At 41.0% G+C, this 24,690-nt stretch overlaps 2 protein-coding genes across 3 annotated transcripts; both read right to left on the reverse strand.

The window, feature by feature from the left end:
* Positions 1 to 3,722: 3,722 nt before the first annotated feature.
* On the reverse strand, positions 3,723 to 4,679 carry LOC102267607 (olfactory receptor 10G2). The gene has a single exon (XM_070378544.1). It carries the CDS (start codon positions 4,677 to 4,679, stop codon positions 3,723 to 3,725), a length of 957 nt encoding a protein of 318 aa, XP_070234645.1.
* Positions 4,680 to 8,776: 4,097 nt separating this feature from the next.
* LOC102267313 (olfactory receptor 10G2) lies at positions 8,777 to 12,668 on the reverse strand. 2 transcript variants are annotated; one of them, XM_070378545.1, is made up of 2 exons: positions 12,653 to 12,668; positions 8,777 to 9,705 (listed from the first exon to the last, which is right to left on the reverse strand). In XM_070378545.1, the coding sequence occupies exons 1-2, from the start codon at positions 12,666 to 12,668 to the stop codon at positions 8,777 to 8,779; spliced, it is 945 nt and encodes a 314-aa protein (XP_070234646.1). The 2 variants fall into 2 exon arrangements, with proteins under 2 accessions (XP_070234646.1, XP_005900646.1); XM_005900584.2 differs by lacking the exon at positions 12,653 to 12,668 and having other exon boundaries at positions 8,777 to 9,733.
* Between the last annotated feature and the right edge of the window lie 12,022 nt (positions 12,669 to 24,690).

Genomic DNA, 24,690 nt, shown 5'->3' on the forward strand with positions numbered 1-24,690 from the left:
TCTCTCAACTGAGTCTCTTGCCCATAGCATATCGTTTCATAATGTGTTTAATCTATTCTGTCAATTTCTGACTTTGACTTGACAGTTTAATCCACTTGTATAGAACAGCCAGAGAGAAGATAAGGAAATGGAGGACTCAGCACACTAAACCAACTAAATCTAACAGAGATACACAGAATATTCTCTAAAGAGGATATACGAATGGCCAAAAAGCACATGAAAATATGCTAAGCATCACTATTAGAGAAATGAAAACCCAAACTACAGTGAGATATCACTTCACATTCATGAGGATGGCTACTATCAGAAAAACAGAAAACAGCAGGTGCTGGTCTGGATGTGGAGAAATAGGACCTCTTGTGTAGTGTTAGGTGGAAACCCTTGTGGAAAAAAGCATGGTGGTTCCTCAAGAAATTAAAAATACAATAACCATACGATCCATCAATTTCACTCCTGGCATATACCCCAAAGAACTGAGAGCAGAGTCTCAAAGAGTTATTTGAGGACCCATATTCAGAGTAGCATTATACACAATAGCTACAGTGTGGAAACAATTTCAGAGTCCATCAATGGAAATACAAATATGGCCTATACACACAACAGAATATTATTTTGCCTTAAAATTGAAGAAAGTTCCACAATATGCCACAGCATGGATGAACCTGGAAGACATTATACTAAATGAAATAAGCCAATCACAAAAAGACAAACACTGTATGAGGTATTTAGGAAAGTCAAAATCATAGAGACAGAATGTGTAAAGATGATCGCCAGGGACTTGTGGAAGGGGAGAATAGGAGTTATTGTTTGATGGGTGTTGAGTTTCCATTTTATAGAGTGAAAGGAGTTATGGACACGGGTGGTCATGATGGTTGCACAATGATGTGAATGTATTTCATACCACTGAACCATACACTTAAAAATTATTAAGATGGTAATGTTTATACAATATGTACCTCACTGAAGTAAAATAAAAAATCTCCCCTCAAATTGGCTTACTATGACCTCACACATCTAAATGGGTGAAAAAACTGTCAGCAAATGAAAGAACATATTTACTTGGTCCTTCATTTTCTGGAAGGAGTTATTGACACCTGCTCATATACTGCCCTGTATTTCTTGTTTCTCCAGATAAGAGCAGGACAGATCATAAAGGATAAATCAAGGTCATTTATATCACCCTGACCTGGTCAGAAGGACATTGCTTGATTAACTGACTGGCCCACTGAATGATGGAACAGGTGGACTCCAGATCTATGGCTATTGGGCATTATAGTAATTGGCCAAAAAGTTTTCTGGGTGCTTTGGATAATTTGAATGAAGTTCAAAAGACTTTCCCAGTGCTGTTTTAATTTTCAGTTAAAAATTATTGATTGAATAAAGTATTAATTAGGATGAGATGAAACTGCTAACAAAGTAACTCAGTAAGAAATCAGTGGATTAAAGAAGTTAGAGCTCTATTTTCCTTTCACTTAAAATTCTTAAGTGAACGCTCCAAGCTGGCAGGTGATTCATTTCCACTTGGTTACAAGGTTCTGCTGATGAAGCTGGGTCCCTGTTGTATGCCAGTTTCAGCTCAGAGTAGGAAAAATCATGGAAAAGTTCCTGTGCCACGTTTGAGGGCCAGACCTGGAAGGATTATACATACACATAAACTCTTCTCTTACTCAGTTTGGGAGAACTCTGAAATATGACCATACTTGGAAGCCCTGCTCCATCTACAGTTATCTGGCTAGGGAAGAAGGAGAGACTGGATTCTGGTGGGCAGGTAGCTATCTCTACCACAGTGCCAGTTAGTAGATATTAGGGAAAAGGGGGCTGTGGCACAAACACTAGTGAAATGCCCTTTATCTTCTCCAAGGACTCCAACTTGAATACAACACACACCAGCCTGTGATTATTGTTTCAGGCTTCCCTGCTGGCTCAAAGAATCTGCCTGCAGTGCAGGAGACCCGGATTCGATCCCTGGGTTGGGAAGATTTCCTGGAGAAGGGAATGGCTACGCACTCCAGTATTCTTGCCTGGAAAATGCCATGGACAGAGGAACCTGATAAGTGCTATTATAAAATACAAAGGACTATGGGAATACAAGTCCTTGTATACAAGGAGGATATAAGTTTTCACTGGGAAAATCAGAGAAAGCTTCCTGTAGAAATAAAGGTCCTCCCCATCCTCCTATGCCTTGTAGGAAGCATAAGACATCAGTTTATCAATGTGGAGAGGGAAGAAAGGTATTTCTCACACAGGAATAAGTAAAAGCTCAGAAACAGGAAAGTACAGTCATCCCCAGTACCCGCAGGGGGTTGGTTCCAGGAGTCCCCCTATACCAAATCCCCTGATGCTCAAGTCCCTATATAAGATGGTGTAGTACTCTGAATATGATGGCATCCATAGCCACAGGTTTCACATTTTCAGATTCAATCAACTTTGGATGTGGAGGGCTAACTGGATAGGGAATGTTTAAGGAGTAGCAGGGAAATTAAGGAGAAGGCAATGGCACCCCACTCCAGTACTCCTGCCTGGAGAATCCCATGGACGGAGGAGCCTGGAAGGCTGTAGTCCATAGGGTCGCTGAGGGTCGGACACGACTGAGCGACTTCACTTTTACTTTTCACTTTCATGCATTGGAGAAGGGAATGGCAACCCACTCCAGTGTTCTTGCCTGGAGAATCCCAGGGACGGGGGAGCCTGGTGGGCTGCCGTCTATGGGGTCGCACAGAATCGGACACGACTGAAGCGACTTAGCAGCAGCAGCAGCAGCAGCAGGGAAATTAATGGGAGTAGGAGAGAAAGGGGAGGTGGAGGGACCTTGGGAGATGAGGTATATTGGGATCAGACTGCAGGGGACTAAATTCCAAGCTGAGGTCTGGCTTTATTTATATATGTTAGAGAGCTAGTGAATGTTTACAAGGAAAGAAATGATGTATTTAGTTCTACGTTTCAGAAAGTAGAACTTATTCTAGTGGTGTGGATGAAGATGAGGATGATAAGGAGAGAGACCACTTAGGAAGGCAGAGAGATATTTCTGAAGCAGAGCAAACAGAATTAAGTGAATTGCCGTATGGTGAAGAGGGGCTGGAAGGAAGGAGACAGTCTGTGCAGAGATTGCACCAAGTGCTTGGATAGATGGATTTGCCTTGAGATGAGCAAAACAATCCTCAATGCCCAGAGGCTTGGGAAACCAGGAGTGAAGAAAGGGGATGAAGAGTAGATGGGCAGCATTATGCTGGGTTTTCTCAAATTTGGCTTGTGTAATCCCCCTTTCTACATAGAGCATTTATTCCTCGTATTCAACCTTTGTTTGTAGACTGTGCTTTTCCCCAGAAAAGTGCAAAAAAGTGACGGATAATTTAATGAGATTAAATACAGCACTAGCAGGACTTCCCAGGTGCCTCAGTGGTAAAGAATCCACCTGCCAATGCAGGAGATGTGGGTTCCATGCCTGGACTGAGAAGATCCCCTGAAGGAGGAAATGGCAACTCACTCCAGTATTCTTGCGAGGAGAATCCCATGGATGGAGGAGCCTGATAGGCTACGGTACATTGAGTCACAAAGAGTCAGACACAACTGAGCATGTATGCAGCATAGCATTAGAAGCTTCTTCCTAATAGAATTACACTCTATTCAGCTTAAACCAAAACTACTTTTGAACATCTGCCACATGCAGCAGTTGCTGAAAAGAGCTGTAGCAATGATGATGTAGGTAGTCCCTGAGCCTCTAGTTACTTATTTTCACTCCCAGCCCCTCTACCTGAGGCTAGTCTCTTCAGAGCGGACTTCACTTCCTGGTTCCTCAGTGTGTAGATGAGGGGGTTCAGTAATGGAGTGACAACAGTGTAAAACACAGCCACTGCCCCATCCAAGGGACTCTTGGAGCCAGCCCGAAGGTAGATGAAAATACAGGGGACATAGTAGACTGTGACCACGGTTAGGTGGGAGCCACAGGTGGAGAAGGCTCGGCACCGCCCATCAGCAGTGTGAATCTGCAGGATGGCATGGACTATGTTGGCATAGGAGAGCAGAATTAACATGAAGCAACTGGCGGCCACTACCCCAATGTCCACAAAAGTCACAAGCTCATTGACAGTTGTGTCTGCACAGGCCAGTCTCAATACTGCAGGGATGTCACAGAAAAAATAATCCACCTGGTTGGGCCCACAGTAGGGCAGACGGAATGTCAGGGTGGCCTGGATGGACCCATGAACAGAGCCAGCCACCCAAGCTCCAGCCACAAGGATGGTGCATAACCTCCCATTCATGAGCGTGGGGTAGCGCAGGGGCTGGCATATTGCCAGGTACCTGTCATAGGCCATCAAGGTGTAGAGGAAGCACTGAGTGCTGCCCAGGAAATGAAAGAAATACAGTTGAGCCACACAGCCGCCAAAAGGGAGTCTCTTGCTGGCGGGAGTAAAGTTTAGAATAATCCGAGGAACGATGACAGAGGAGAGCCACATGTCCAGGAATGAGAGCACGCCCAGGAGAATGTACATGGGGCGAGTGTGGAGCTTTGGGTCAGCCCACACAGTGAGCAAAATGAGGAGGTTGCCCAGCTGAGTCAGGATGTAAATGATGAAGAAGAGCAAGAAGAGGAGAATCCTCAGCCTCAGGGGGTGAGATAAGCCCAGGAGAATGAAATCTGTCACCACAGTGTCCAGGGATGTGTTGCTAGTCTTTCCCATGTTCTTCTGTAGTCTGCTAAGATGAATGATGCAGTCAGGCAAGGGAAATACAACACAGAGATGTGATGGGAGAATACTTTTGTCTGATGACCAGAGTCTAGGAGGTAAACAGAACACATCTACATTTTATATAAAAAGTATTTTTGGCGTGGCATTCAAGGGAGAGGCTGCTGGGCATGGAATGTAAGAAGGTGGCAATGAAAAAGCAAAGTCAGGGAGAAATGAGACCTTCCTACTAGGTCAGGTAGGAAGTCATAGGATAAACTGTTGTCTTGGCTCCCCTTCACCCAGAGGCTCAATCACTTTGAGCCCTTTGCTAGCAATGTCTCTTTCACTTTGAAAGAAATCAGATTATCTCAAAGGATTGGCCTCTTTCTGGCATGTCTACAACGAACTGGGGTTTTGTGTGGGACATTTTGGGTTGGGACTCTTCCTGTCAAGAGATGATATAAATCACTAGGACTGAAGGATGTGGAAGGACCCGTCACTGGGTCTTTTAACCTTGCTAATCTTTTGGACAAGACTCAGATCACAGCCCTTTCAGGCTGTGAGGCAGCATGAGCAGAGAGGTAAAGCAAGGACAGTGAACAGCGTTTGGATTCAGTCGGGAGGCAGAATCCATATTTTATCGCTCTGATTATCCTGTCAGTGTCTTTGTCCCGCGCATTAAAAAAATCTTGCTTAAGAAAAGGTGCTTTAAGGAGAAATATTGTACGACATCTCTTATATGTGGAATCTAAAAAGAAATGATAGAAATGAACTTACAAAACAGAAAGAGACAGACTTAGAGAATGAACTTACGGTTGCTGGTGGGAATGATGGAAGAAGGGATAGTTAGGGAGTTTGGGATGGACATGTACACATTCCTATATTTAAAATGGATAACCAACATGGACCTACTGTGTAGTATATGGAACTCTGCTCAATATTATATAGCAGTCTAAATGGGAGGGGAGTTTGGGGAAGAATGGATACAGGTATATGTATGACTGAATCCCTTTACTGTTCATCTGAAACTATCACAACATTGTTAATCGGCTGTACCACAATACAAAAGAAAAAGTCTTTCTTTTTCTTTTTTGTTTTTTAAAGGAAAGGTACTTGAAACGGAAGGCCTTCCAAACTTCAATTACGTTCACCCAGTGTACTCATCCCTGGGGGAAGAAGGGTTAGGGAACTCGCTCTGTGTTTGCTCTGTAATACTGAGTCTGTTGCATGATTTATGCTGCTTTCCTTTCTCCCCTAAATAGAGAAAATAAAAGATAAGTGCTAAAATGTTCAAAGAAGAAAGTTCCCAAATCTGGAGAGAGGCTCATTTAGTTCAGACTTGATACACTTATCATATGAACTCTGTGAGCAGAGGATGAAGTAAGGAAAAAAGATAAGGAAAAGAGACAACCTAAATATGATTTTTGACAAAGTTCCTGAAACTTTTGTGATTTCTAAACTATGTCTTTGCTCCTCTTGTGAACTGACCTGACTTTAGAAATGCTTTCCGGTTTGAACTCACATGAATACAGCACCAAAATCTTGGTGGAGGCTGGCCTTTCTTGGGTAGAATGGCCCTGCAGGTGAGGACAGCCTCCTCCAGAGCATCTTCTGGGCTTGTGGTGATGGCTCACTGGATCTTTGCTTTGGAACGGAATTGACACACTGACTCTACTAATTATCTGTGAGACCTTCTGCCCTTGGAGGCTCTTTGTAGATTGTGACTTCTCTACTTAAATGTCTTGGATTTTATGTTGGTTAAATTATTAGCTGGATCTCTTTTGACTGAGGTATTTTTTTTTTTTTTTAGCAAAACACTGTCAAGAGATTTATAGAAAATTATTTACCTCTTGGGAATTCTAACCAAAACATTTCCCTCAAGAGAACTGCAGTCCCCTGATCCTAATTATTATTATTATTATTTTTTTTTTGCTGTGACAGCAAGCAGAAATCATTTCTACATTGTGTAGAAAGTGAACTATGAGAACAACACTATCTGTTGGATGAAAGACATAATTTCTAATTTCTGTGATCCTTTTTTTTTTCAAGTGTTGTTGGACCACGCATTTACCCACTTTCTACTCGAAAAATGCATTGAAAATGCACTTAATTTTCAATGGTTGAACTAATCTTCGTTACATGGCTTCCAACACATTTGTTATCCATTGACTGTTGGACAAGTCTGCTGGTATACAAGAGGGTGGATTCAGCTATAAATGAGGAATTAATACATACTCATGAAAGCCAAGGAAAGCCTGACTTTCCCATGGGCCCAGAGTAGCTTCAACATTCTTGATTCCACAGGCCTTCCATGAGGGGAGATGATGCTGACTTTGCATGACAAAAATGAGCAATAAAGATTCAAAATCCCAGTCAGACAACAGGTTGCAAAACAAGACTGTGTCCACAGCAAAGCTCAATAAATAGTTTTTTTTTTCTTCAAAATGTATTGATTTTAACTATAGTGAATTCTCCAATATGTATCAACATTGATTCAAACAAGTTAAAAAGAATAGCTTTATTGAAGTTAATACAAATGTTGTAGAGTTCACCCTTTCAATCTGTACAATTCCATTGTTCTTGGTATATTTACAAAGTCGTGGATTGATCACTCCTGTCTAACTCTTGAATAACTTCATTTGTCCCAAAACCCTCTTCCACCCCACTCCTGGTGAACACTAATCTGCTTTCTGTTTCTATGGATTTGCCTATTCTGAACATTTCATATAAGTGAAGTCATGTAATATGTGGCCTTTTGTGCCTGGTCACTTTGACTTGGCATAGCATTTTCAAGTTTCATCCATGTAGTTGTATGTATCGGAACTCCATTCCTTTTTCTGGCTGATTGCTATTCCATTTTATAGCTATACCACATTTTGTTTATCTTTTTATTAGTTGAGGGATATTTTATTTGGTTACATATTTAGGATGTTTTAGTGCTGCTATGAACACTCATGTACAAGTTTTTCTTTTGTGTTTGTAAGCATATGGTTTCATTTCTTTTGGAATATACCTAGGAGTAGAATACAGAAATTCTATGTTTAACATTTTGAACAATTGCCAAGTTGTTTTTTAAATGACTCTACCATTTTATATTGCCAAATTTCTTCACAGATAGACAACACTTGTCATTGTCTGTCTTTTTTTATTGTAGTTGCCTTTGATGGTAAATTGTATTAATCAGAGACTGGTGGGTATTAAAACATATATATCGGAGATCATAGGAAACTCTTTTCTGGAATGTCTTAATATATAGTTTAAGATATGTTTGAGGCTTTCCTTTTTTACTCTTTTTTCTTCTGTTCTTTTCTTCCTTCCTCTTTTTTCCATCTCTTTCTTCTTCTTGTGTCTCTCTTCTTTCAAGTCTCATCTGCTTTTAGTTTCTTTTAAATATAATAACAAAACTTGCTCATTTTAACGTTGAGTAGCACAGAGATGTACAAGAAATAAAATCCCCTTACTCCACTTTCCCATTGCAATCCCTAATGTAAACAATGTTGAAATTCATCCTATATATGCCTACACTTTGAAGAAGTTATACATATATACATGTGACTAGTTAGGTATTAAGAGAGACTTCCTAAAGATGGACAGAATTTGATGTTTTAGCACATGGGGAGAGTAAGGGACAGGAAGGAAATACAGATGATCCAGTATTTCTGGGTTGAAGTGCTTGGTAATGCTAATGCCATGAATAAGCAAAGAAATACAGAATTTATAGAAGTCTAGGTTTAGGGGCAAAGAGGGTGAAAAAGGGGCTATGGTAGCATTATGTCTTATTTTTTCCCTTTCACATTTTCTGGCATAATTTACCTCAAAGAAGTTGACATCCTATTTAACCTTTGAAAGACATTTTCTTATCTCACAAGGTAATCAAAAGGTGGTAGAAGGAGTGTATCCATTTATTTCCAAACAAATAATGTAAAACCAATTTGGCCGAGTTTAATGAAATGAAAAGATTATGAATCCAAAGAATTCAGAAGTTTCTTCTAAAGAGAATTAAATTCAGTACAGTTTAGATCATGATCAGCTTTTGAACATCTGCCATATGCAGCAACTTCGGAAAAGAAAGGTATTAATGGTAATGTAGGTAGTCTCTGAGCCTCTAGTTACTTATTTTCACTCCCAGCCCCTCTACCTGAGGCTAGTCTCTTCAGAGCGGACTTCACTTCCTGGTTCCTCAGTGTGTAGATGAGGGGGTTCAGTAATGGAGTGACAACAGTGTAAAACACAGCCACTGCCCCATCCAGGGGACTCTTGGAGCCAGCCCGAAGGTAGATGAAAATACAGGGGACATAGTAGACTGTGACCACGGTTAGATGGGAGCCACAGGTGGAGAAGGCTCGGCGCCGCCCATCAGCAGTGTGTATCTGCAGGATGGCATGGACTATGTTGGCATAGGAGAGCAGAATTAACATGAAGCAACTGGCGGCCACGACCCCAATGTCCACAAAAGTCACAAGCTCATTGACAGTTGTGTCTGCACAGGCCAGTCTCAATACTGCAGGGATGTCACAGATAAAGTAATCCACCTGGTTGGGCCCACAGTAGGGCAGGCGGAATGTCAGGGTGGCCTGGATGGACCCATGAACAGAGCCAGCCACCCAAGCTCCAGCCACAAGGATGGTGCATAACCTCCCATTCATGAGCGTGGGGTAGCGCAGGGGCTGGCATATTGCCAGGTACCTGTCATAGGCCATCAAGGTGTAGAGGAAGCACTGAGTGCTGCCCAAGAAATGAAAAAAATACAGTTGAGCCACACAGCCACCAAATGGGATTCTCTTGCTGGCGAGAGTAAAATCCAATATTAGCCGAGGAACGATGACAGAGGAGAGCCACATGTCCAGGAATGAGAGCACGCCCAGGAGAATGTACATGGGGCGAGTGTGGAGCTTTGGGTCAGCCCACACAGTGAGCAAAATGAGGAGGTTGCCCAGCTGTGTCAGGATGTAAATGATGAAGAAGAGCAAGAAGAGGAGAATCCTCAGCCTCGGGGGGTGAGATAAGCCCAGGAGAATGAAATCTGTCACCACAGTGTCCAGGGATGTGTTGCTAGTCTTTCCCATGTTCTTCTGCAGTCTGCTAAGATGAATGATGCAGTCAGGCAAGGGAAATACAACACAGAGATGTGATGGGAGAATGCTTTTTCCTGATGATTAATGCCAGAGAGTTATGAGATAAACTGAATACTATTAAATTTTTTTTCTAAAAGGAAGGTGGCATTGTCATTAGTCATTTTGGTTTACTTGATAAGATAAATCACCCACAGGCTGGTTAGTATTCTAGATGAATGGAAACTCTTATCTACTGAGAAGCATAATTTGGCAGATCAAGGAACAGGAGAGTGTGTGAATGATAGGCAGTATCATTAACTTCAAGCAAAAAGAATGTTCACCAAAGAGGAGCTAAGGCTGAGACAGAGGAGTGTGGAATGTATACCCCAGAATTACCTCATCTACTTGTTCCTCCACTTACCATCATTGCCATGCCCCCTGTTTGTCCTCAGCTGAAATCGCATCTCCTCACCATAGCGTGCAAAAATATTCATTTTCTGGTCCTTGTTTTCCACTCCATCATACTCACTGTAATCCCTTCTTGATGTTCAGATGCACAGACTTCCTCAGTGCTCTCACAGTTCAGTGCTCCAGCCTGGAACACGTGCCCCCACTGCCTCTCTGCCCCCTTCACCTACATAATGCCCACTTTTGTTTCAGGACTGTGTTTGGAGGGCCTCATCTTCAAAAGGACTTTCCTGTTTCCCGAGGACCATGCTTACACTTTCAGAACACGTATCACATTATACTGCTGTTGCCTAAGCTGTCTAATGTCTCTTCCATTAGTCATCCTCTCTAGTACAGTAAAGGTGATAATTATTTTCTGAATAGCTGATTGAATGAAAGTGAAAGAAAGTCACTCAGTCGTGTCTGACTCTTTGTGACCCCGTGGACTGTAGCCCACCAGGCTCCTCTATCCATGGAATTCTCCAGGCAAGAATACTAGAGTGGGTTGCCATGCTCTTCTCCAGGAGATCTTACTGACCCAGGGATCGAACCCAGGTCTCCTGCACTGTGGGCAGATTCTTTACCATTTAAGCTACCTAGGAAACTGATTGAATAAATGTTGCCAAATCCTACTGATACAACACAGTGCTTCTTTCTCTGACTCATGGGCCCGCCCCCTGGTTGGCAAGAGACCATCTCATTCTGATGCATTATGGGTCTAGTTTTGCTATAAAAAACTCCAAAGACCTTTCACATTTTTTATTGCTCCAGGATATCATTTAGATTTATTGGTTGATTTATGTGGTTCATTGGTTTGGGATTGGATATTTTTGGTAAAGTGTTTCAGAGGAATTCTTACTGTTTATTGTACAAGCTTTGATTAATGCAGGACTTAATCTTCAGTTTGTACATATGTATAGAATTATAGCTAGATCTTGGTCTAGATATATTGTTGACTTTTGAACAACATGAGGGTTAGAGGCACTGACCCCTGTGCTGTTAAAAATTGAGTATTGCTATCTCTGCCTCACAAACAAACAAACTGATTTATAGCTTGTGATAAATCATAATGGACAGAGATATAAAAAAAGAATGTATATATATGTATGTATAACTGAATCATTTTGCTGTACAGCACAATTTAACATAACATTGTAAATCAATTGTACTTCAATTAAAAAAAACAAACCCCAAAACCCCACAGAGAAATTGATAAGCGTGTTACCAAGAGGTGGGAAGCATAAACACTTTGGATAGAGTCAGGACTGGACCTTTTGATTCCACATGTTGTGATCACTAATGGAACAAACTTTTCATGACTTTCCCTCTAACTTAATTAATTAAAATCTCTGTAAATTGAAAATACGGTACTATATTGAAAAAAATCCAGTTATAAGTGAATCTGCGTAGCTCAAACCTGTGTTGTTCATGGGTCTATTATATATTGCCGTTTACCATACAATAACGCTCTCTGAAGACCTGAAAAGAATTTGAAGTACCTAATCCACAGGATAAGAAAAAACAGAGCGATGACATATGTTTGTTTCATTTATTTTGTCAAATATTCTATTTGAGAGAGATTTTTCCCCTACTAGGGTTTGAGTGCTATCATCTGTCATTTTGCAATAAAGTAACTTTGTTACTTAAATGTCTATTTTCAGGAAGGAATTAATATAATATTAATATATATAATTAATATAATAGAGATTAATTATAAATTATGTGGGAGTATTAGTAGATTCTCCATCAGGAAAGTCATCAAGATATTTTATCGTGGTTATTTTATAAAATAACATAATTAATATATTAACATTTAAGAGCTATTAATAGTAGTAATGATACATAATAAACCTGGTTCTTCAGAAGCCATAGAAAATATTAAGCATACCCTCTGCTTGCAAAGAAAGAAGAAACACCAGGTTTTTACTGTCTGAGTTTCAGGAAGACACTTCGATTTATTTGACAACTAATTGGAAGACTATTTGGCTATAATACAGTGAAGGGATAGAAAGAGTTGAATTAAGATTATGTTTAAAATGCAAATAATGAGCCAAGGTAATTTTTATTTTTGCCAATATATATGTGTAATACCAGTGTGCTTCCATTTAGGCAAGCAATACATTCCTGAAGTGTTTTATGAAAATCAATTGTATATCAAATCAGACAGAACTGTAGCACTGGGAGAATTGTTTGGAGGATTTCCATAATATGTATTTATGTATAGTGAAAAAATTCACCTTAATTTATCTGCTTTTCCAGTCTGATTTTTCCCATTTGTTGCGCATAAATCTGTTTCCACCTCTCCCAGATGCCCTGTTAGATGAAAGCTTCCTTTACCTCTATGTTCTGGGAGAGGATGGCGGCTTTGACTTGGGGTATGGTGTTCTGGGGCTGCATAGGAGGGCAATCTGTGATTTAGAGAGATGGGCAGAGTAGATTTCCAGAAGGTGGATTTGGAAGAAACAGGTAATGTGTTTGATGAAGGATTAAATCTCTCCATGAGAGAAACAGTCTGCCCCCACCGCCCAACCCCTCCCTGGCCCCTTTGCTGCAGTTTTATGTGTCTTTTTGTTTTAGGTCTGCTCCTGTTCTTTAGCTATGGAAACTTAGTATATTTAAAGTAAAGGAATAGACAGACTTAAAGAATTTCAAAAAATGAAAAACAATTTTAGTTTAGCCAATCAGGTAACAAACTAAACATTTCCCAAGTTTTAGACTTTTTGATGTTGCTAAAATCATGTGGTAAAATGGTCAGAAATGAAATATAAAGCCCATAAAAATAGCAAAGTGTTAAAATTCAGTATAAAAAAACACCTGAAAATAAGGGTCCAGTGATATTAGAGAATAAACAATACACGGTTGAAAATCAATTATCCTGGAAACTCTAGGGAAAGGCTATGGGGGGTGGTAGTGAAAAAGCGACACTGAGAAGATAAGGACCAGGTTGGCGGAGAACAAGGGCACCTTCTAGAGAGCTCTATGGACCCACAGGATCATGAGCTGGGCTGCTTTCTGAGCCTCCCATCCCTCTACTACCCATCCCCAAATCAGGCCAGTTTGTTGTGAGCATATCTCTTGCAGTAACCTTCCCATTTAGAAAGACTTAGAGGAGAGCAGCCTTCCATCAGACTGTTTGAAACTTTGAATTTCTACAGCTAAATTTTGGGAGCTGGGCTATTGGAAACAGTTATAAAATCCTGAAGAGGAGGAATGAAGACTGGTTTAGTGTTGTGTTAGACACACTGGGATCAGAGGACTTCTGTATTTACCCCTAGGACAAGGCCCACCCCAAAACAGTTTCTGGAGAGTATATTGCCTTTTCTTCATTATCCATTCAGTAACTAAACATCCTGGTAGAGCTAGGGCAGAGTAGGGAAAATGGATCGGAGAAGGAAGTGGCGACCCACTCCAGTATTCCTGCAGGGAGAATCCCACGGACAGAGGAGCCTGGCGGGCTACAGTCCATAGGGTCCCAAAGAGTTGGACAGACTGAGTGACCGAGCACACGAAGGGAAATGGATAGAGTTTGGGGTGGCCTAGACATATTTTATCTCTTTTCAGAAGAAGAGGCTCTTGTCCTTCTTGTGTGCTAAGTTGCTTCAATCATGTCCTACTCTTTGTGACTCTGTGGACTGTAGCCCATCAGGCTCCTCTGTCCATGGGATTCTCCAGGCAAGAATACTGGAGTGGGTTGCCCTGCCCCCCTCTCCAGGATCTTCTCCGCCCAGGGATCAAACCCCTGTCTCCTGCATTGGAAGTGGGGTTCTTTACCATTAGCACCACCTGGGAAGGTTAAAAAGAATGAGCTTGCTTATGGAATGCTACTTTGTATCGTCTTCATTGGAGAAAGGAAAGACTAAGAATCTGGCCTATTTATGTTTGCATAATTACCAAAGAATTTTCTTCACAAAATCTATTATTTTATCACTGCCCAGCTCTATTCTTTGTGACTGCCAGAGAGAGATAGAAAGATGCAGATGAGAGATGAGAGAAAGAGAGAGAAATGAAAATAAAATGGCATTTTCTTTTGAACCACTTCTCAACCCCAAAAAGAAATTCCCTAAGTTTGGAAAGAAAGAATTTAATGCTAGTAGTTTGAGAAAGAGTTGAGGAAGAAGATGGGGAAAAGAGACTGATTAACATTTTGGGGAAAACAACAGAATGTCTGAAGTTTTCATAGTTAGTTTGTGGCCTTATTCTGAAAGGAGCTGGTTTCAGGATTGCTTTCCCATCCTTGTAGACTCACATGTACAGACCTGCAAAATGGTGGAGGAGGCTGGCTCTCCTTGAGTTGAATGGTCCAGCGCATGGAGAGATGTCCTTCAAAGAATCAGTCTAACCTGTTGTAAAGGGCTCCCATATATGTGTTGGGAACCTTTAGGATTCTTTCAGGAGTTCTGCCTGGCAAATAAATATTTAGAATCTTTGCGAGCATCTGCCTTTCAGGGCTCTTTGATGAGTGTGACTTCTATATCTCTTGAGTCATATTTTACATTGCCTTTCATCAGCTGTTGCCTCTCTCACTCTGAATAAAAGGGGGGAAAAAACTGTCAAGAGATTTGAAGAAATATTCTAACCTCAGAGGAATTTACTACTCTAACCTGTTTCCCTAATGAGATTGTCCCTCCCCAAATCCTCGTTATTTTGTTTTGAGGGAAGAGAGCAGGAAATGTTTCTCGTAGACCTCCAGAAATAGGACTGTGGGGGATTACCTCGCCAGTATAGTTTTGGATGATTTCCAGGTTCTTAGAGGTGTTATAATCTCTCAGTGGATCACTTTCTTTCCCCATATACCCATCAGGGATCCTCCATCATTTCTTCCAGTTTCTCTTCACATGTGACCTGATCATTGAGGGTCTCTTGACTCTCTCACTCCCCCTCCACTTAGCATCATATGACAAATTATATTTTACTTTTTTACTTGTTTATTGTCTCCACTCACTAGAACGTAGGCTCCACGAGAGGAGGGAGTTTTGCTCACCAAGGAATCCCCAACACACACACATTGCCTGACATATAGTAAGTTTTCAATAAATACTTTTGAATGAATGAATGAGTAGGTGAAACTGTTACACATATTAAATGCTGTGGGCAGAAAAAAGCATTGCTTTCAAATGTGAACCTCAAGTTTAAAGTTACCAGGGGTTGATTTGGCCTCAAATTGATTCTCACATGCATGTGCAGGTCTAGGCAGCATATGCTGGTGTAAGTGGCTTTGGATATTCATTTGTTTATTTTACAAAAGAGTCCCTTAGGTTGCAGGGAGATCAAACCAGTCAATCTTAAAGGAGATCAACCCTGAATATTCATAGGAAGGACTGATGCTGAAGCTGAAGCTCCAATACTTTGGCCACCTGATGCAAAGAACTGACCCATTGGAAAAGACCCTGATGCTGGGAAAGACTGAAGGCAGGAGGCGAGGATGACAGCGGATGAGATGGCTGGATGGCATCACCGACTTGATGGGCATGAATTTGAGAAGCTCCGAGTGTCGGTGATGGACAGGGAAGCCTGGTGTGCTGCAGTCCATGGGGTGACAAAGAGTCGGACACAACTGAGCAACTGAACTGAATTGAACTGAATTTTAATCTGAGTAACGTTAGGAAACTGGCTAGAAAGGAAGAAATGAAGCTTGGAGTGTGATATAAGCTTCAGGAGCCTCCATTGTAAAACAACAAAGCTGTATAAAGATAGGATGATTTCTAAGATTCATTTAAATTGTTGTTACCAAAGTTGCAGTGCTACATCTGGCCACAAGATGACAGTGTTGTCTTTTTTTTTTTAATTAAAACCAAGTGCTGTGTCTGCTGCTGCTGCTGCTGCTGTCACTTCAGTTGTATCCCACTCTGTGTGACCCCATAGACGGCAACCCACCAGGCTCCCCCGTCCCTGGGATTCTCCAGGCAAGAACACTGGAGTGGGTTGCCATTTTCTTCTCCAATGCATGAAAGTGAAAAGTGAAAGTGAAGTCGCTCAGTGTCTGAAAGTGTCTGACTTAGCGACCCCATGGACTGCAGCCTACCAGGCTCCTCAGTCCGTGGGATTTTCCAGGCGAGAGTACTGGAGTGGGTTGCCATTGTCTGCTAGGTGGAGTAAATAGAAATAAATCCAGAGGACTCATGAGAGGTATACATTTCTTTAGCAAAGATACTGTATTATCTTTATATTAACTTGGGGTACATTAGCTTGGGAAAACTATGTATTGAAGACATAATTTCCTTTTGTGACAATTGGGAAGTAGTTTGAAATATAGCTTTCCCTCTCCTTGTCTCCCTCCTCCCTCCCTCTTTTCTTCCTTCCTTCCTTCCCTCCATCCTTCCCTCTCTCGGTCCCTTCCTTCCTTTCCTTTCTAGCCTTCTTCTCTTTCTCCTTTTCTCTCGATTTCTTTCAACTTCTCACTTTATTACATAAAAATTACCAGTCAAAACAGAAGTGTATGAGAACAGGTTAATATTCTCACCATTTCCTTTTAATCCCAACTTTCTGAAGTAACTAAAGTGAATAATTTCCTTTGTTTTTCCATCTCTTCTTCTATATTCATACATATGTACAGATAGATATCTTATATTTCTTTAGATCTTTAAAAAATATCTCATTGCTTCTTTGTTGGGAGATACATTTAGATGGTAGAAAAACATGTCCATCTCTTCTTTGTTGTCACAAATACCACCACCATCAGCACCACCACACACACACACACACACACACACACCGTGTGCATAACCTGCCTCTAATCTCACTCCTGTTTCTATTTTCTCTTGCCTTCAGAAAGACAAATTCTCAGTATTGTCAAATTGACCACTTCTGCCTTTGCCTTTCTTCCTGTTTGCCACCTCTGTTCTTTATACACAATTTTAATGTTTAATATTCACAAAATCACATAGATTAATACCTGTGGATTCATCAGTAGAAAATGTTCACGTGAAGACACTCCTGAAAGGAAACCCACAGCTGCTCCTATGGAAGCTTAAACCCACAGCTGCTCCCACGGAAGCTCAGTCCTTCAAGAAAGGAGCTCCACCCGCTGCGTTTTCTTCTGGGTTTTGCATCCAGATTGAGATTTCCTCCCTCAACCACAGAGAGGGAACCCGCCTTCTTTTGGCTCCAGGGGCACAGGTGCGGAGGACGCAGTGCCTGGTTTGTGGTGTCCTGCAGCAGATGTGGAATTTTTTCCTTCTTTGTGTTTCCCTGACAGTGAGAGGTGAGTCTCAAATTATTAGCAAACATTGCCAGGAACTTTCAGAATAATTTTCTTCCAGATAAATGCTGACAACTCCTAACTTTTGTAGTGAAAGAGTCTTTCCCCATACATCTTAGTGGTGCTAATTGTCTTTGTCCCCATCCTCATCCTTGTCCCGTGTCTTTCTACCAGCATTTATTTCTACCTAAGGAACTCCTCCGTCAAAGGCAGTGTTTTTTTGTGACCATGTGAGAACTATCCTCTTTAATAATGATGTGGTTTCCTGGAGTGCTACCCTGATAATGGTCATGGATCTTCTCATAGGCTCTGCAGGAAAAGGCGTTAAGCAGCCCACTGAGTTGATGGCTATAGAAGGAGCCTCTGCCCAGGTTAACTGCACCTACCAGACATCTGGATTCAATGGACTGTTCTGGTACCAGCAACACGATGGTGGAGCACCTGTGTTTCTCTCTTACAATGTTCTGGATGGTTTGGAGACAAGAGGTCATTTTTCTTCATTCCTTAGACGCTCTGATGCACACAGTTACCTCCTTCTGAAGGAACTCCACATGAAAGACTTTGCCTCTTACCTCTGTGTTGTGATAGACACGGTGACTGTGAGGTCTTTCCAGCTGCTCCAAAACTCAGAGGCAACCACACCAGTACAACAAACCTCGAATAGCCAAAGCAATCTTGAGAAAGAAGAATGGAATCAACCTGCCTGACTTCAGGCTCTACTACAAAGCCACAGTCATCAAGACAGTATGGTACTGGCACAAAGACAGAAAATTAGATCAATGGAACAAAATAGAAAGCCCAGAGGTAAATCCATGCACCTATGGACACCTTATCTTTGACAAAGGAGGCAAGAATATACAATGGAGAAACGACAATCTCTTTAACAAGTGGTGCTGGGAAAACTGGTCAACCACTTGTAAAAGAATGAAACTAGAACACTTTCTAACACCATACACAAAAATAAACTCAAAATGGATTAAAGATCTAAACGTAAGACCAGAAACTATAAAACTCCTAGAGGAGAACATAGGCAAAACACTCTCTGACATAAATCACAGCAGGATTCTCTATGATCCACCTCCCAGAATATTGAAAATAAAAGCAAAAATAAACAAATGGGACCTAATTAAAATTGAAAGCTTCTGCACATCAAAGGAAACTATTAGCAAGGTGAAAAGACAGCCTTCAGAATGGGAGAAAATAATAGCAAATGAAGCAACTGACAAACAACTAATCTCAAAAATATACAAGCAACTCCTGCAGCTCAATTCCAGAAAAATAAACGATCCAATCAAAAAATGGGCCAAAGAACTAAACAGACATTTCTCCAAAGAAGACATACAGATGGCTAACAAACACATGAAAAGATGCTCAACGTCACTCATTATCAGAGAAATGCAAATCAAAACCACAATGAGGTACCATTTCACACTGGTCAGAATGGCTGCTATCCAAAAGTCTACAAGCAATAAATGCTGGAGAGGGTGTGGGAAAAGGGAACCCTCTTACACTGTTGGTGGGAATGTAAACTAGTAAAACCACTATGGAGAACAGTGTGGCGATTCCTTAAAAAAACTGGAAATAGAACTGCCTTATGACCCAGCAATCCCACTACTGGGCATACACACTGAAGAAACCAGAATTGAAAGAGACATGTGTACCCCAATGTTCATCGCAGCACTGTTTATAATAGCCAGGACATGGAAGCAACCTAGGTGTCCATCAGCAGATGAATGGATAAGAAAGCTGTGGTACATATACACAATGGAATATTACTCAGCCATTAAAAAGAATACATTTGAATCAGTTCTAATGAGGTGGATGAAACTGGAGCCTATTATACAGAGTGAAGTAAGCCAGAAAGAAAAACACCAATACAGTATACTAACACATACATATGGAATTTAGAAAGATGGTAATGATAATCCTGTATGCGAGACAGCAAAAGAGACACTGATGTATAGAACAGTCTTTTGGACTCTGTGGGAGAGGAAGAGGGTGGGATGATTTGGGAGAATTGCATTGAAACATGTATAATATCATATATGAAACGAATTGCCAGTCCCGGTTCGATGCATGATACAGGATGCTCGGGGCTGGTGCACTGGGATGACCCAGAGGGATGGCATGGGGAGGGAGGTGGGATGGGGGTTCAGGATGGGGAACACATGTATACCAGTGGCAGACGCATGTTGATGTATGGCAAAACCAATACAATATTTTAAAGTAATTAGCATCCAATTAAAATAAAAAATATGAGACAGCAAAAAAAAAAAAAAAAAAAAAGAAGAAGAAGCTATATTTCCTGAGTGTACACTTGCTATAAGTTGAGATCAGGGGACTTTGCAACCAGACTACTTGGATTTGAATTTGCTGCTTTCCATCTGGGTAGTCTTGAGCAAGTCAATTTATCTTTCTTTAATTCAGTTTATCCAATTTTATCCATAAAGAAAGCTGAGTGCAAAGAATTGATGCTTTTGAACTGTGGTGTTGGAGAAGATGCTTGAGAGTCTCTTGGATTGCAAAGAAATCAAACAGTCAATCCTAAAGGAAATCAGTCCTGAATATTCATTGGAAGGACTGGTGCTGACGCTGAAGCTCAAATACTGTGGCCACCTGGTGTGAAGAACTGACTCATTGAAAAAGACTCCAGTGCTGGGAAAGGTTGAAGGCAGGAGGAGAAGGGGATGACAGAGGATGAGATTGTTGAATAGTATCACCGACTTGATGGACATGAGTTTGAGCAGGCTCTGGCTGTTGGTGATGGACAGGGAAGCCTGGTGTGCTGCAATCCCTGGGGTCTCAAAGAGTTGGACATGACTGAGTGACTGAACTGAACTGACTGATCCATTTATAAAATAAAAATAATAGTATCTGTCAAACGGGTGGTTGTGAGTTATACACACACATAGAACAGAACAGTGCTGGCAATAGTGAGCTCTGTATAAACGTTAGTTATTTAACTTCTAGTCTTAAACTTTCACTAAGTCTCACGAGGCCAGAGTTCTGGGACTGGATCTCAGTATTTATCTATCCTTGGTTTGTAGAAGTTGAAATCCTGACAACTATTTGCATATTGTGGATTGAAGGATGAAAGATGGAGTTTGTAAATGGGGAAGGTTCTCTGTTCTGAAGAGATCACTGAGTAATACTTATTCTCTCTGGGGAGACCCCGAACTTTAGAGGTCCAGATGCAAATGCTTCAAAATGAGATGTTAAGTATTCTGATGAGCTTTGTACAGCTATCTTCATGTGTGTGTCCCTGAGAAGTTAATGTGATCTTAATGTATTTTGGGAATTTATAAGACAGGCTGGAAATGAGATTCAGGGCTTTGAACTTGAGGAACATGGACTTGAGTATCTATAGAAGATGAGAAAGAAGAGTTAGCATAAGCAAAATGGTATATAATTCAGGGTGAGGAAGGAGCCAGTAGGGGGGCCCATGGTACAGCACTGTCAGTGGGTATGAAGAATAGCAAAAATCTGTAGTCAGCTTAAAGATTTTCCTTTCCTACTTTTAAATTTTCAAAGCTTTGTTAAATGTTACAGCTTACTGTCAGCTAGGTTTAGAAAATAAATGATTATTTTTGTGGCTTTGTCCCTACACGAGATAAAATTGATCAGAGCTTAGAAGTTCAAATTGTAGGTTATTCAGATATCAAAAGTTAGAGCCATCCCAATTTAAAATAAGGTATAGTGAGTCATGGCTTCCCTGCTGGCTCAGATGGTAAAGAATATGCCTACAATGCAGGAGACCCAGATTTGATCCCTGGGTTGGGAAGATTCCCTGGAGAAAAGAATGGCAACCCACTCCAGTATTCTTGTGTGAAGAATTCCATGGACAGATGGGCCTGGTGGGCTACAGTCCATAGGGTTGCAAAGAGATGGACATGACTGAGCAAATAACTATCACTCACTCACTCATAGTTAGTCATGGGCTTCCCAGGTGGCTCAGTGGTAAAGAACATGCCTGCAGTGGAGTAGACAAAAGTTTGATGTCTGGGTTGGGAAGATCCCCTGGAGAAGGAAATGGCAATCCACTCCAGTATTCTTGCCTGGGAAATTCCAAGGACAGAGGAGACTGGTGGGCTACAGTCCACATGGTCGCAAAAGAGTTAGATATGGCTTAGCTACTAAACAACAACAATAGTAGTAATATGTTACACTGTTTGAAATGAAAGATTAAACAAAATTCCCTTTGGGTGAGGTAAGGGTGTGTTTTCATTCTAATTTATAAATTGGAGCTTTTGAGATGGACATGTTAGAAAGTAATATAAATTATGAATCAAGGCCACTAAAATATTCGTATTCCTTTTACATGATAATTATATTTTTGAGTTCTCACTTAAAGATAGGCAGGCTAGACGTGAGGTTTAGGGGCTTTGGACTTTGGGGATGTGGAGGGTTTATATAGCAGCGCTATCCATTAGAGCAAAATATGGGCAAGAGTCAAGTAATTTAGGATCAGTGGGCTATTTTAAAGCTGCATTGATTTTTATTGCTGTGTAACACATTACCACAACGTTCATATATTTGCTGATAGTTCCATAGGTCAGAGCTTCCCTGGTGGCTTAGAGGGTAAAGAGTCTGCCCGCAATGTGGGAGACCTGGGTTCAATCCCTGGGTTGGGAAGATCCCCTGGAGTAGGAAATGGCAACCCACTCCAGTATTCTTGCCTGGAAAATCCCATGGATGGAGGAGCCTGTTGGGCTACAGTCCATGGGGTCGCAAAGAGTAGGACACGACTGAGCGACTTCACTTTCCTTTCCGTAGGTCAGAAGTCCAGGCAGTTTCAACTGATTCTGTGCTTGAAAATGAAAGTCACTCAGTCATGTATGAATCTTTGTGACCCCATGGATTATATAGTCCAAGGAATTCTCCAGGCCAGAATACTGGAATGGGTAGCCTATCCCTTCTCTAGTGGAACTTCCTGACCCAGGAATCGAACCAGGGTCTCCTGCATTGCAGGTGGATTCTTTACCAACTGAGATATGCATAGGATACCATAAGACTGAAGTCAAGACTGTTGACAGCCTGAGTTCTTATCTGGAGCTCAGGGCCTTCTTCAAAGTTCATTTCTGTTGTCAGAATTCTGTTCCTTGCTCTTGTAGGACTGAGATTTCCTTTTCCTTGCTGTCTCTTGGTGGGGAAGTCTTCAGCTCCTTAAGCTCACTTGCATTTCTTCTCACATGATCCATTCCATTTTCAAACCAGCAATAGCATTTCAAGTCCTTCTTATACTGAGCTTCTTACTTTATAGTCTGCCCTTCTTATCTGCCACCAGAGAAAGTTAATGTGCTTTAAAGGTCTCATGTAATTAGGTTAAGCTTGCCTAGATATATCCCCCTTGTAAGGTGAGCTGTGATATTTAATACAACACAGTCATCACAAGTGGTATTCTCTCACTTTCAAGGTTCTGGAGATTAGAGCATGGAATCTTGGTGACATTGTTTGAAATTCTACGTACCTCAGAGCCAATAAAAGACAGTTATAGAGAGTCTTCTCCAGCACTACAGTACAAAAGCATCAATTTTTCTGTGCTCAGCTTTCTTTATAGTTGAACTCTCACATCCATATATGACTACTGGAAAACCTATGGCTTTGACTAGATAAACCCTTGTTGGCAAAGTAATGTGTCTGCTTTTTAATATGCTGTCTAGGTTGGTCATAGCTTTTCTTCCAACGAACAAGTGTCTTTTAATTTCATGGCTTCAATCAGCATCTGCAGTGATTTTGGAGCCCCCAAAAATAAAGTCTGTCACTGTCTTCATTGTTTCCCCATCTGTTTACCATGAAGTGAATGGTGGAGACTATGTATATTGATATAAGAAGGGAAAAGGCAGATTTACTTATTAAAATTAGTTACCCTATCATGGCTACAATATAGGAAGAAAGGAAAGGAATTTAGAGTCCTTCTTTTGAATTTAATATTGAAAAGTAGCAAAGGCATGAGTTTTGGTAGAAAATATATGTGAGGAAGGAATAATAGTAATTTCATAATATGCAGAATTAGGAGTAAAATCATTCAGGAAATTAATAACAGAAAGATTTATGGTCTTTGAGACATTTGAAAGTGAAGAGAATTAGCATGGGGTTTGAGTACTGAAAATGAAATATATATTAGGAACTATATAAGAATTGAAATATGAAGCAATTTGGATTTGAATTTCAGGGTTTACAGGACATATTGAGAAGTCTAGATAAAAATTCCTGAATCTCTTATTTACAAAATGTGGCTTATAATTTTTACTGCATAAAATTATTGCCAGGATTTTATAAAATTTTTTGAGGCATCTATATTGACTTATCCCTACATGATGCTGAAAGCTAAGCTTCTGTGTACTGTGGCAAGTCAAATCTGAGAGTAGAGTTTTGGATGAAGAAGGAAAGAGTAGTTTTATTGTTTGCCAAACAAAGAGGGACACAGGTTCCTGCCCTGAAAAACTATGTGTTCTAACCTGGGAGGATTTGATGTGTTTTCTAGCAATGATTCAAGGGTGGGGTCGTTGATAATATTAGGGTGTGTACACTACCTCCACTTGTCTAATCTTTTTCTAGGTAATCTTGATGAACTTCTCTGGTTCTTTCAATGTAGCCTCAGGTGATCTTTCTCTGGTGTGAAGAGTGCTGACATCTTAAAGAGCTTAAAGATATGGTTATATGTATCCCTTGAGATGGAACTAGGGCCCTGCCTGCGCTATGGTTTCCTGGCTACTGCTCCCTTGTCTTTGCATTCCTTCCCTTCTCAAATTAACAACTGTTCAGATCTGTCCTTTGGAACTCATGGAATGTCATGGAGGCTGATGTCAGGAAACAAGAGACAAAGAAACAGAACAAAACAGAAGAACAACTTCTGTCCCGAGGAGCACCACAGACCCCTGCTTGGTTTCATGCAAATTAAATTAAAGAAATATGGAGGAGAAGAAAGTGTTTTGTTTCTGTCATGCGAGTGTATGTTCCTCGGTTCTTTGTCTCTTCACAACAAAGATTTGGAGTGACGGACATTAAAGCCCCCTTGGCGGGTCACAGCTCTCAGGTCTTGGATAGACTGTGTGATAGCTCTCAGGTCTCAAATGACCATGTTATAGCTTTTAGACAAATCAGTGTTACAGCTCAGTGTTACAGCTCAGTGTTACAGCTCTGTGGCAGAGGTGGAGGGATGGGGGGGTGGAGACTGAGAAAGCTCGTTGGCTCCTCCTTTTATATGTTTTTTCCTCCACCTGGGCCTGCCCTATGCAAATTGGGCTTAGCCAGGAGTGCTGTTTGTTCTGCCTGAAGTCTTCACTCTGGTCCTCGGACCTTCCTTTGACCTTCCTTGTCTTTT

Source organism: Bos mutus, chromosome 10 (assembly GCF_027580195.1).
Source record: "Bos mutus isolate GX-2022 chromosome 10, NWIPB_WYAK_1.1, whole genome shotgun sequence".
NCBI lineage: Eukaryota > Metazoa > Chordata > Mammalia > Artiodactyla > Bovidae > Bos > Bos mutus.

What these genes read in the sequence shown, in the direction of transcription:
- LOC102267607 (XM_070378544.1), bottom strand. Translation starts at nt 4,679, where the DNA reads ATGGGAAAGACTAGCAACACATCCCTGGACACTGTGGTGACAGATTTC.
- LOC102267313 (XM_005900584.2), bottom strand. Translation starts at nt 9,733, where the DNA reads ATGGGAAAGACTAGCAACACATCCCTGGACACTGTGGTGACAGATTTC.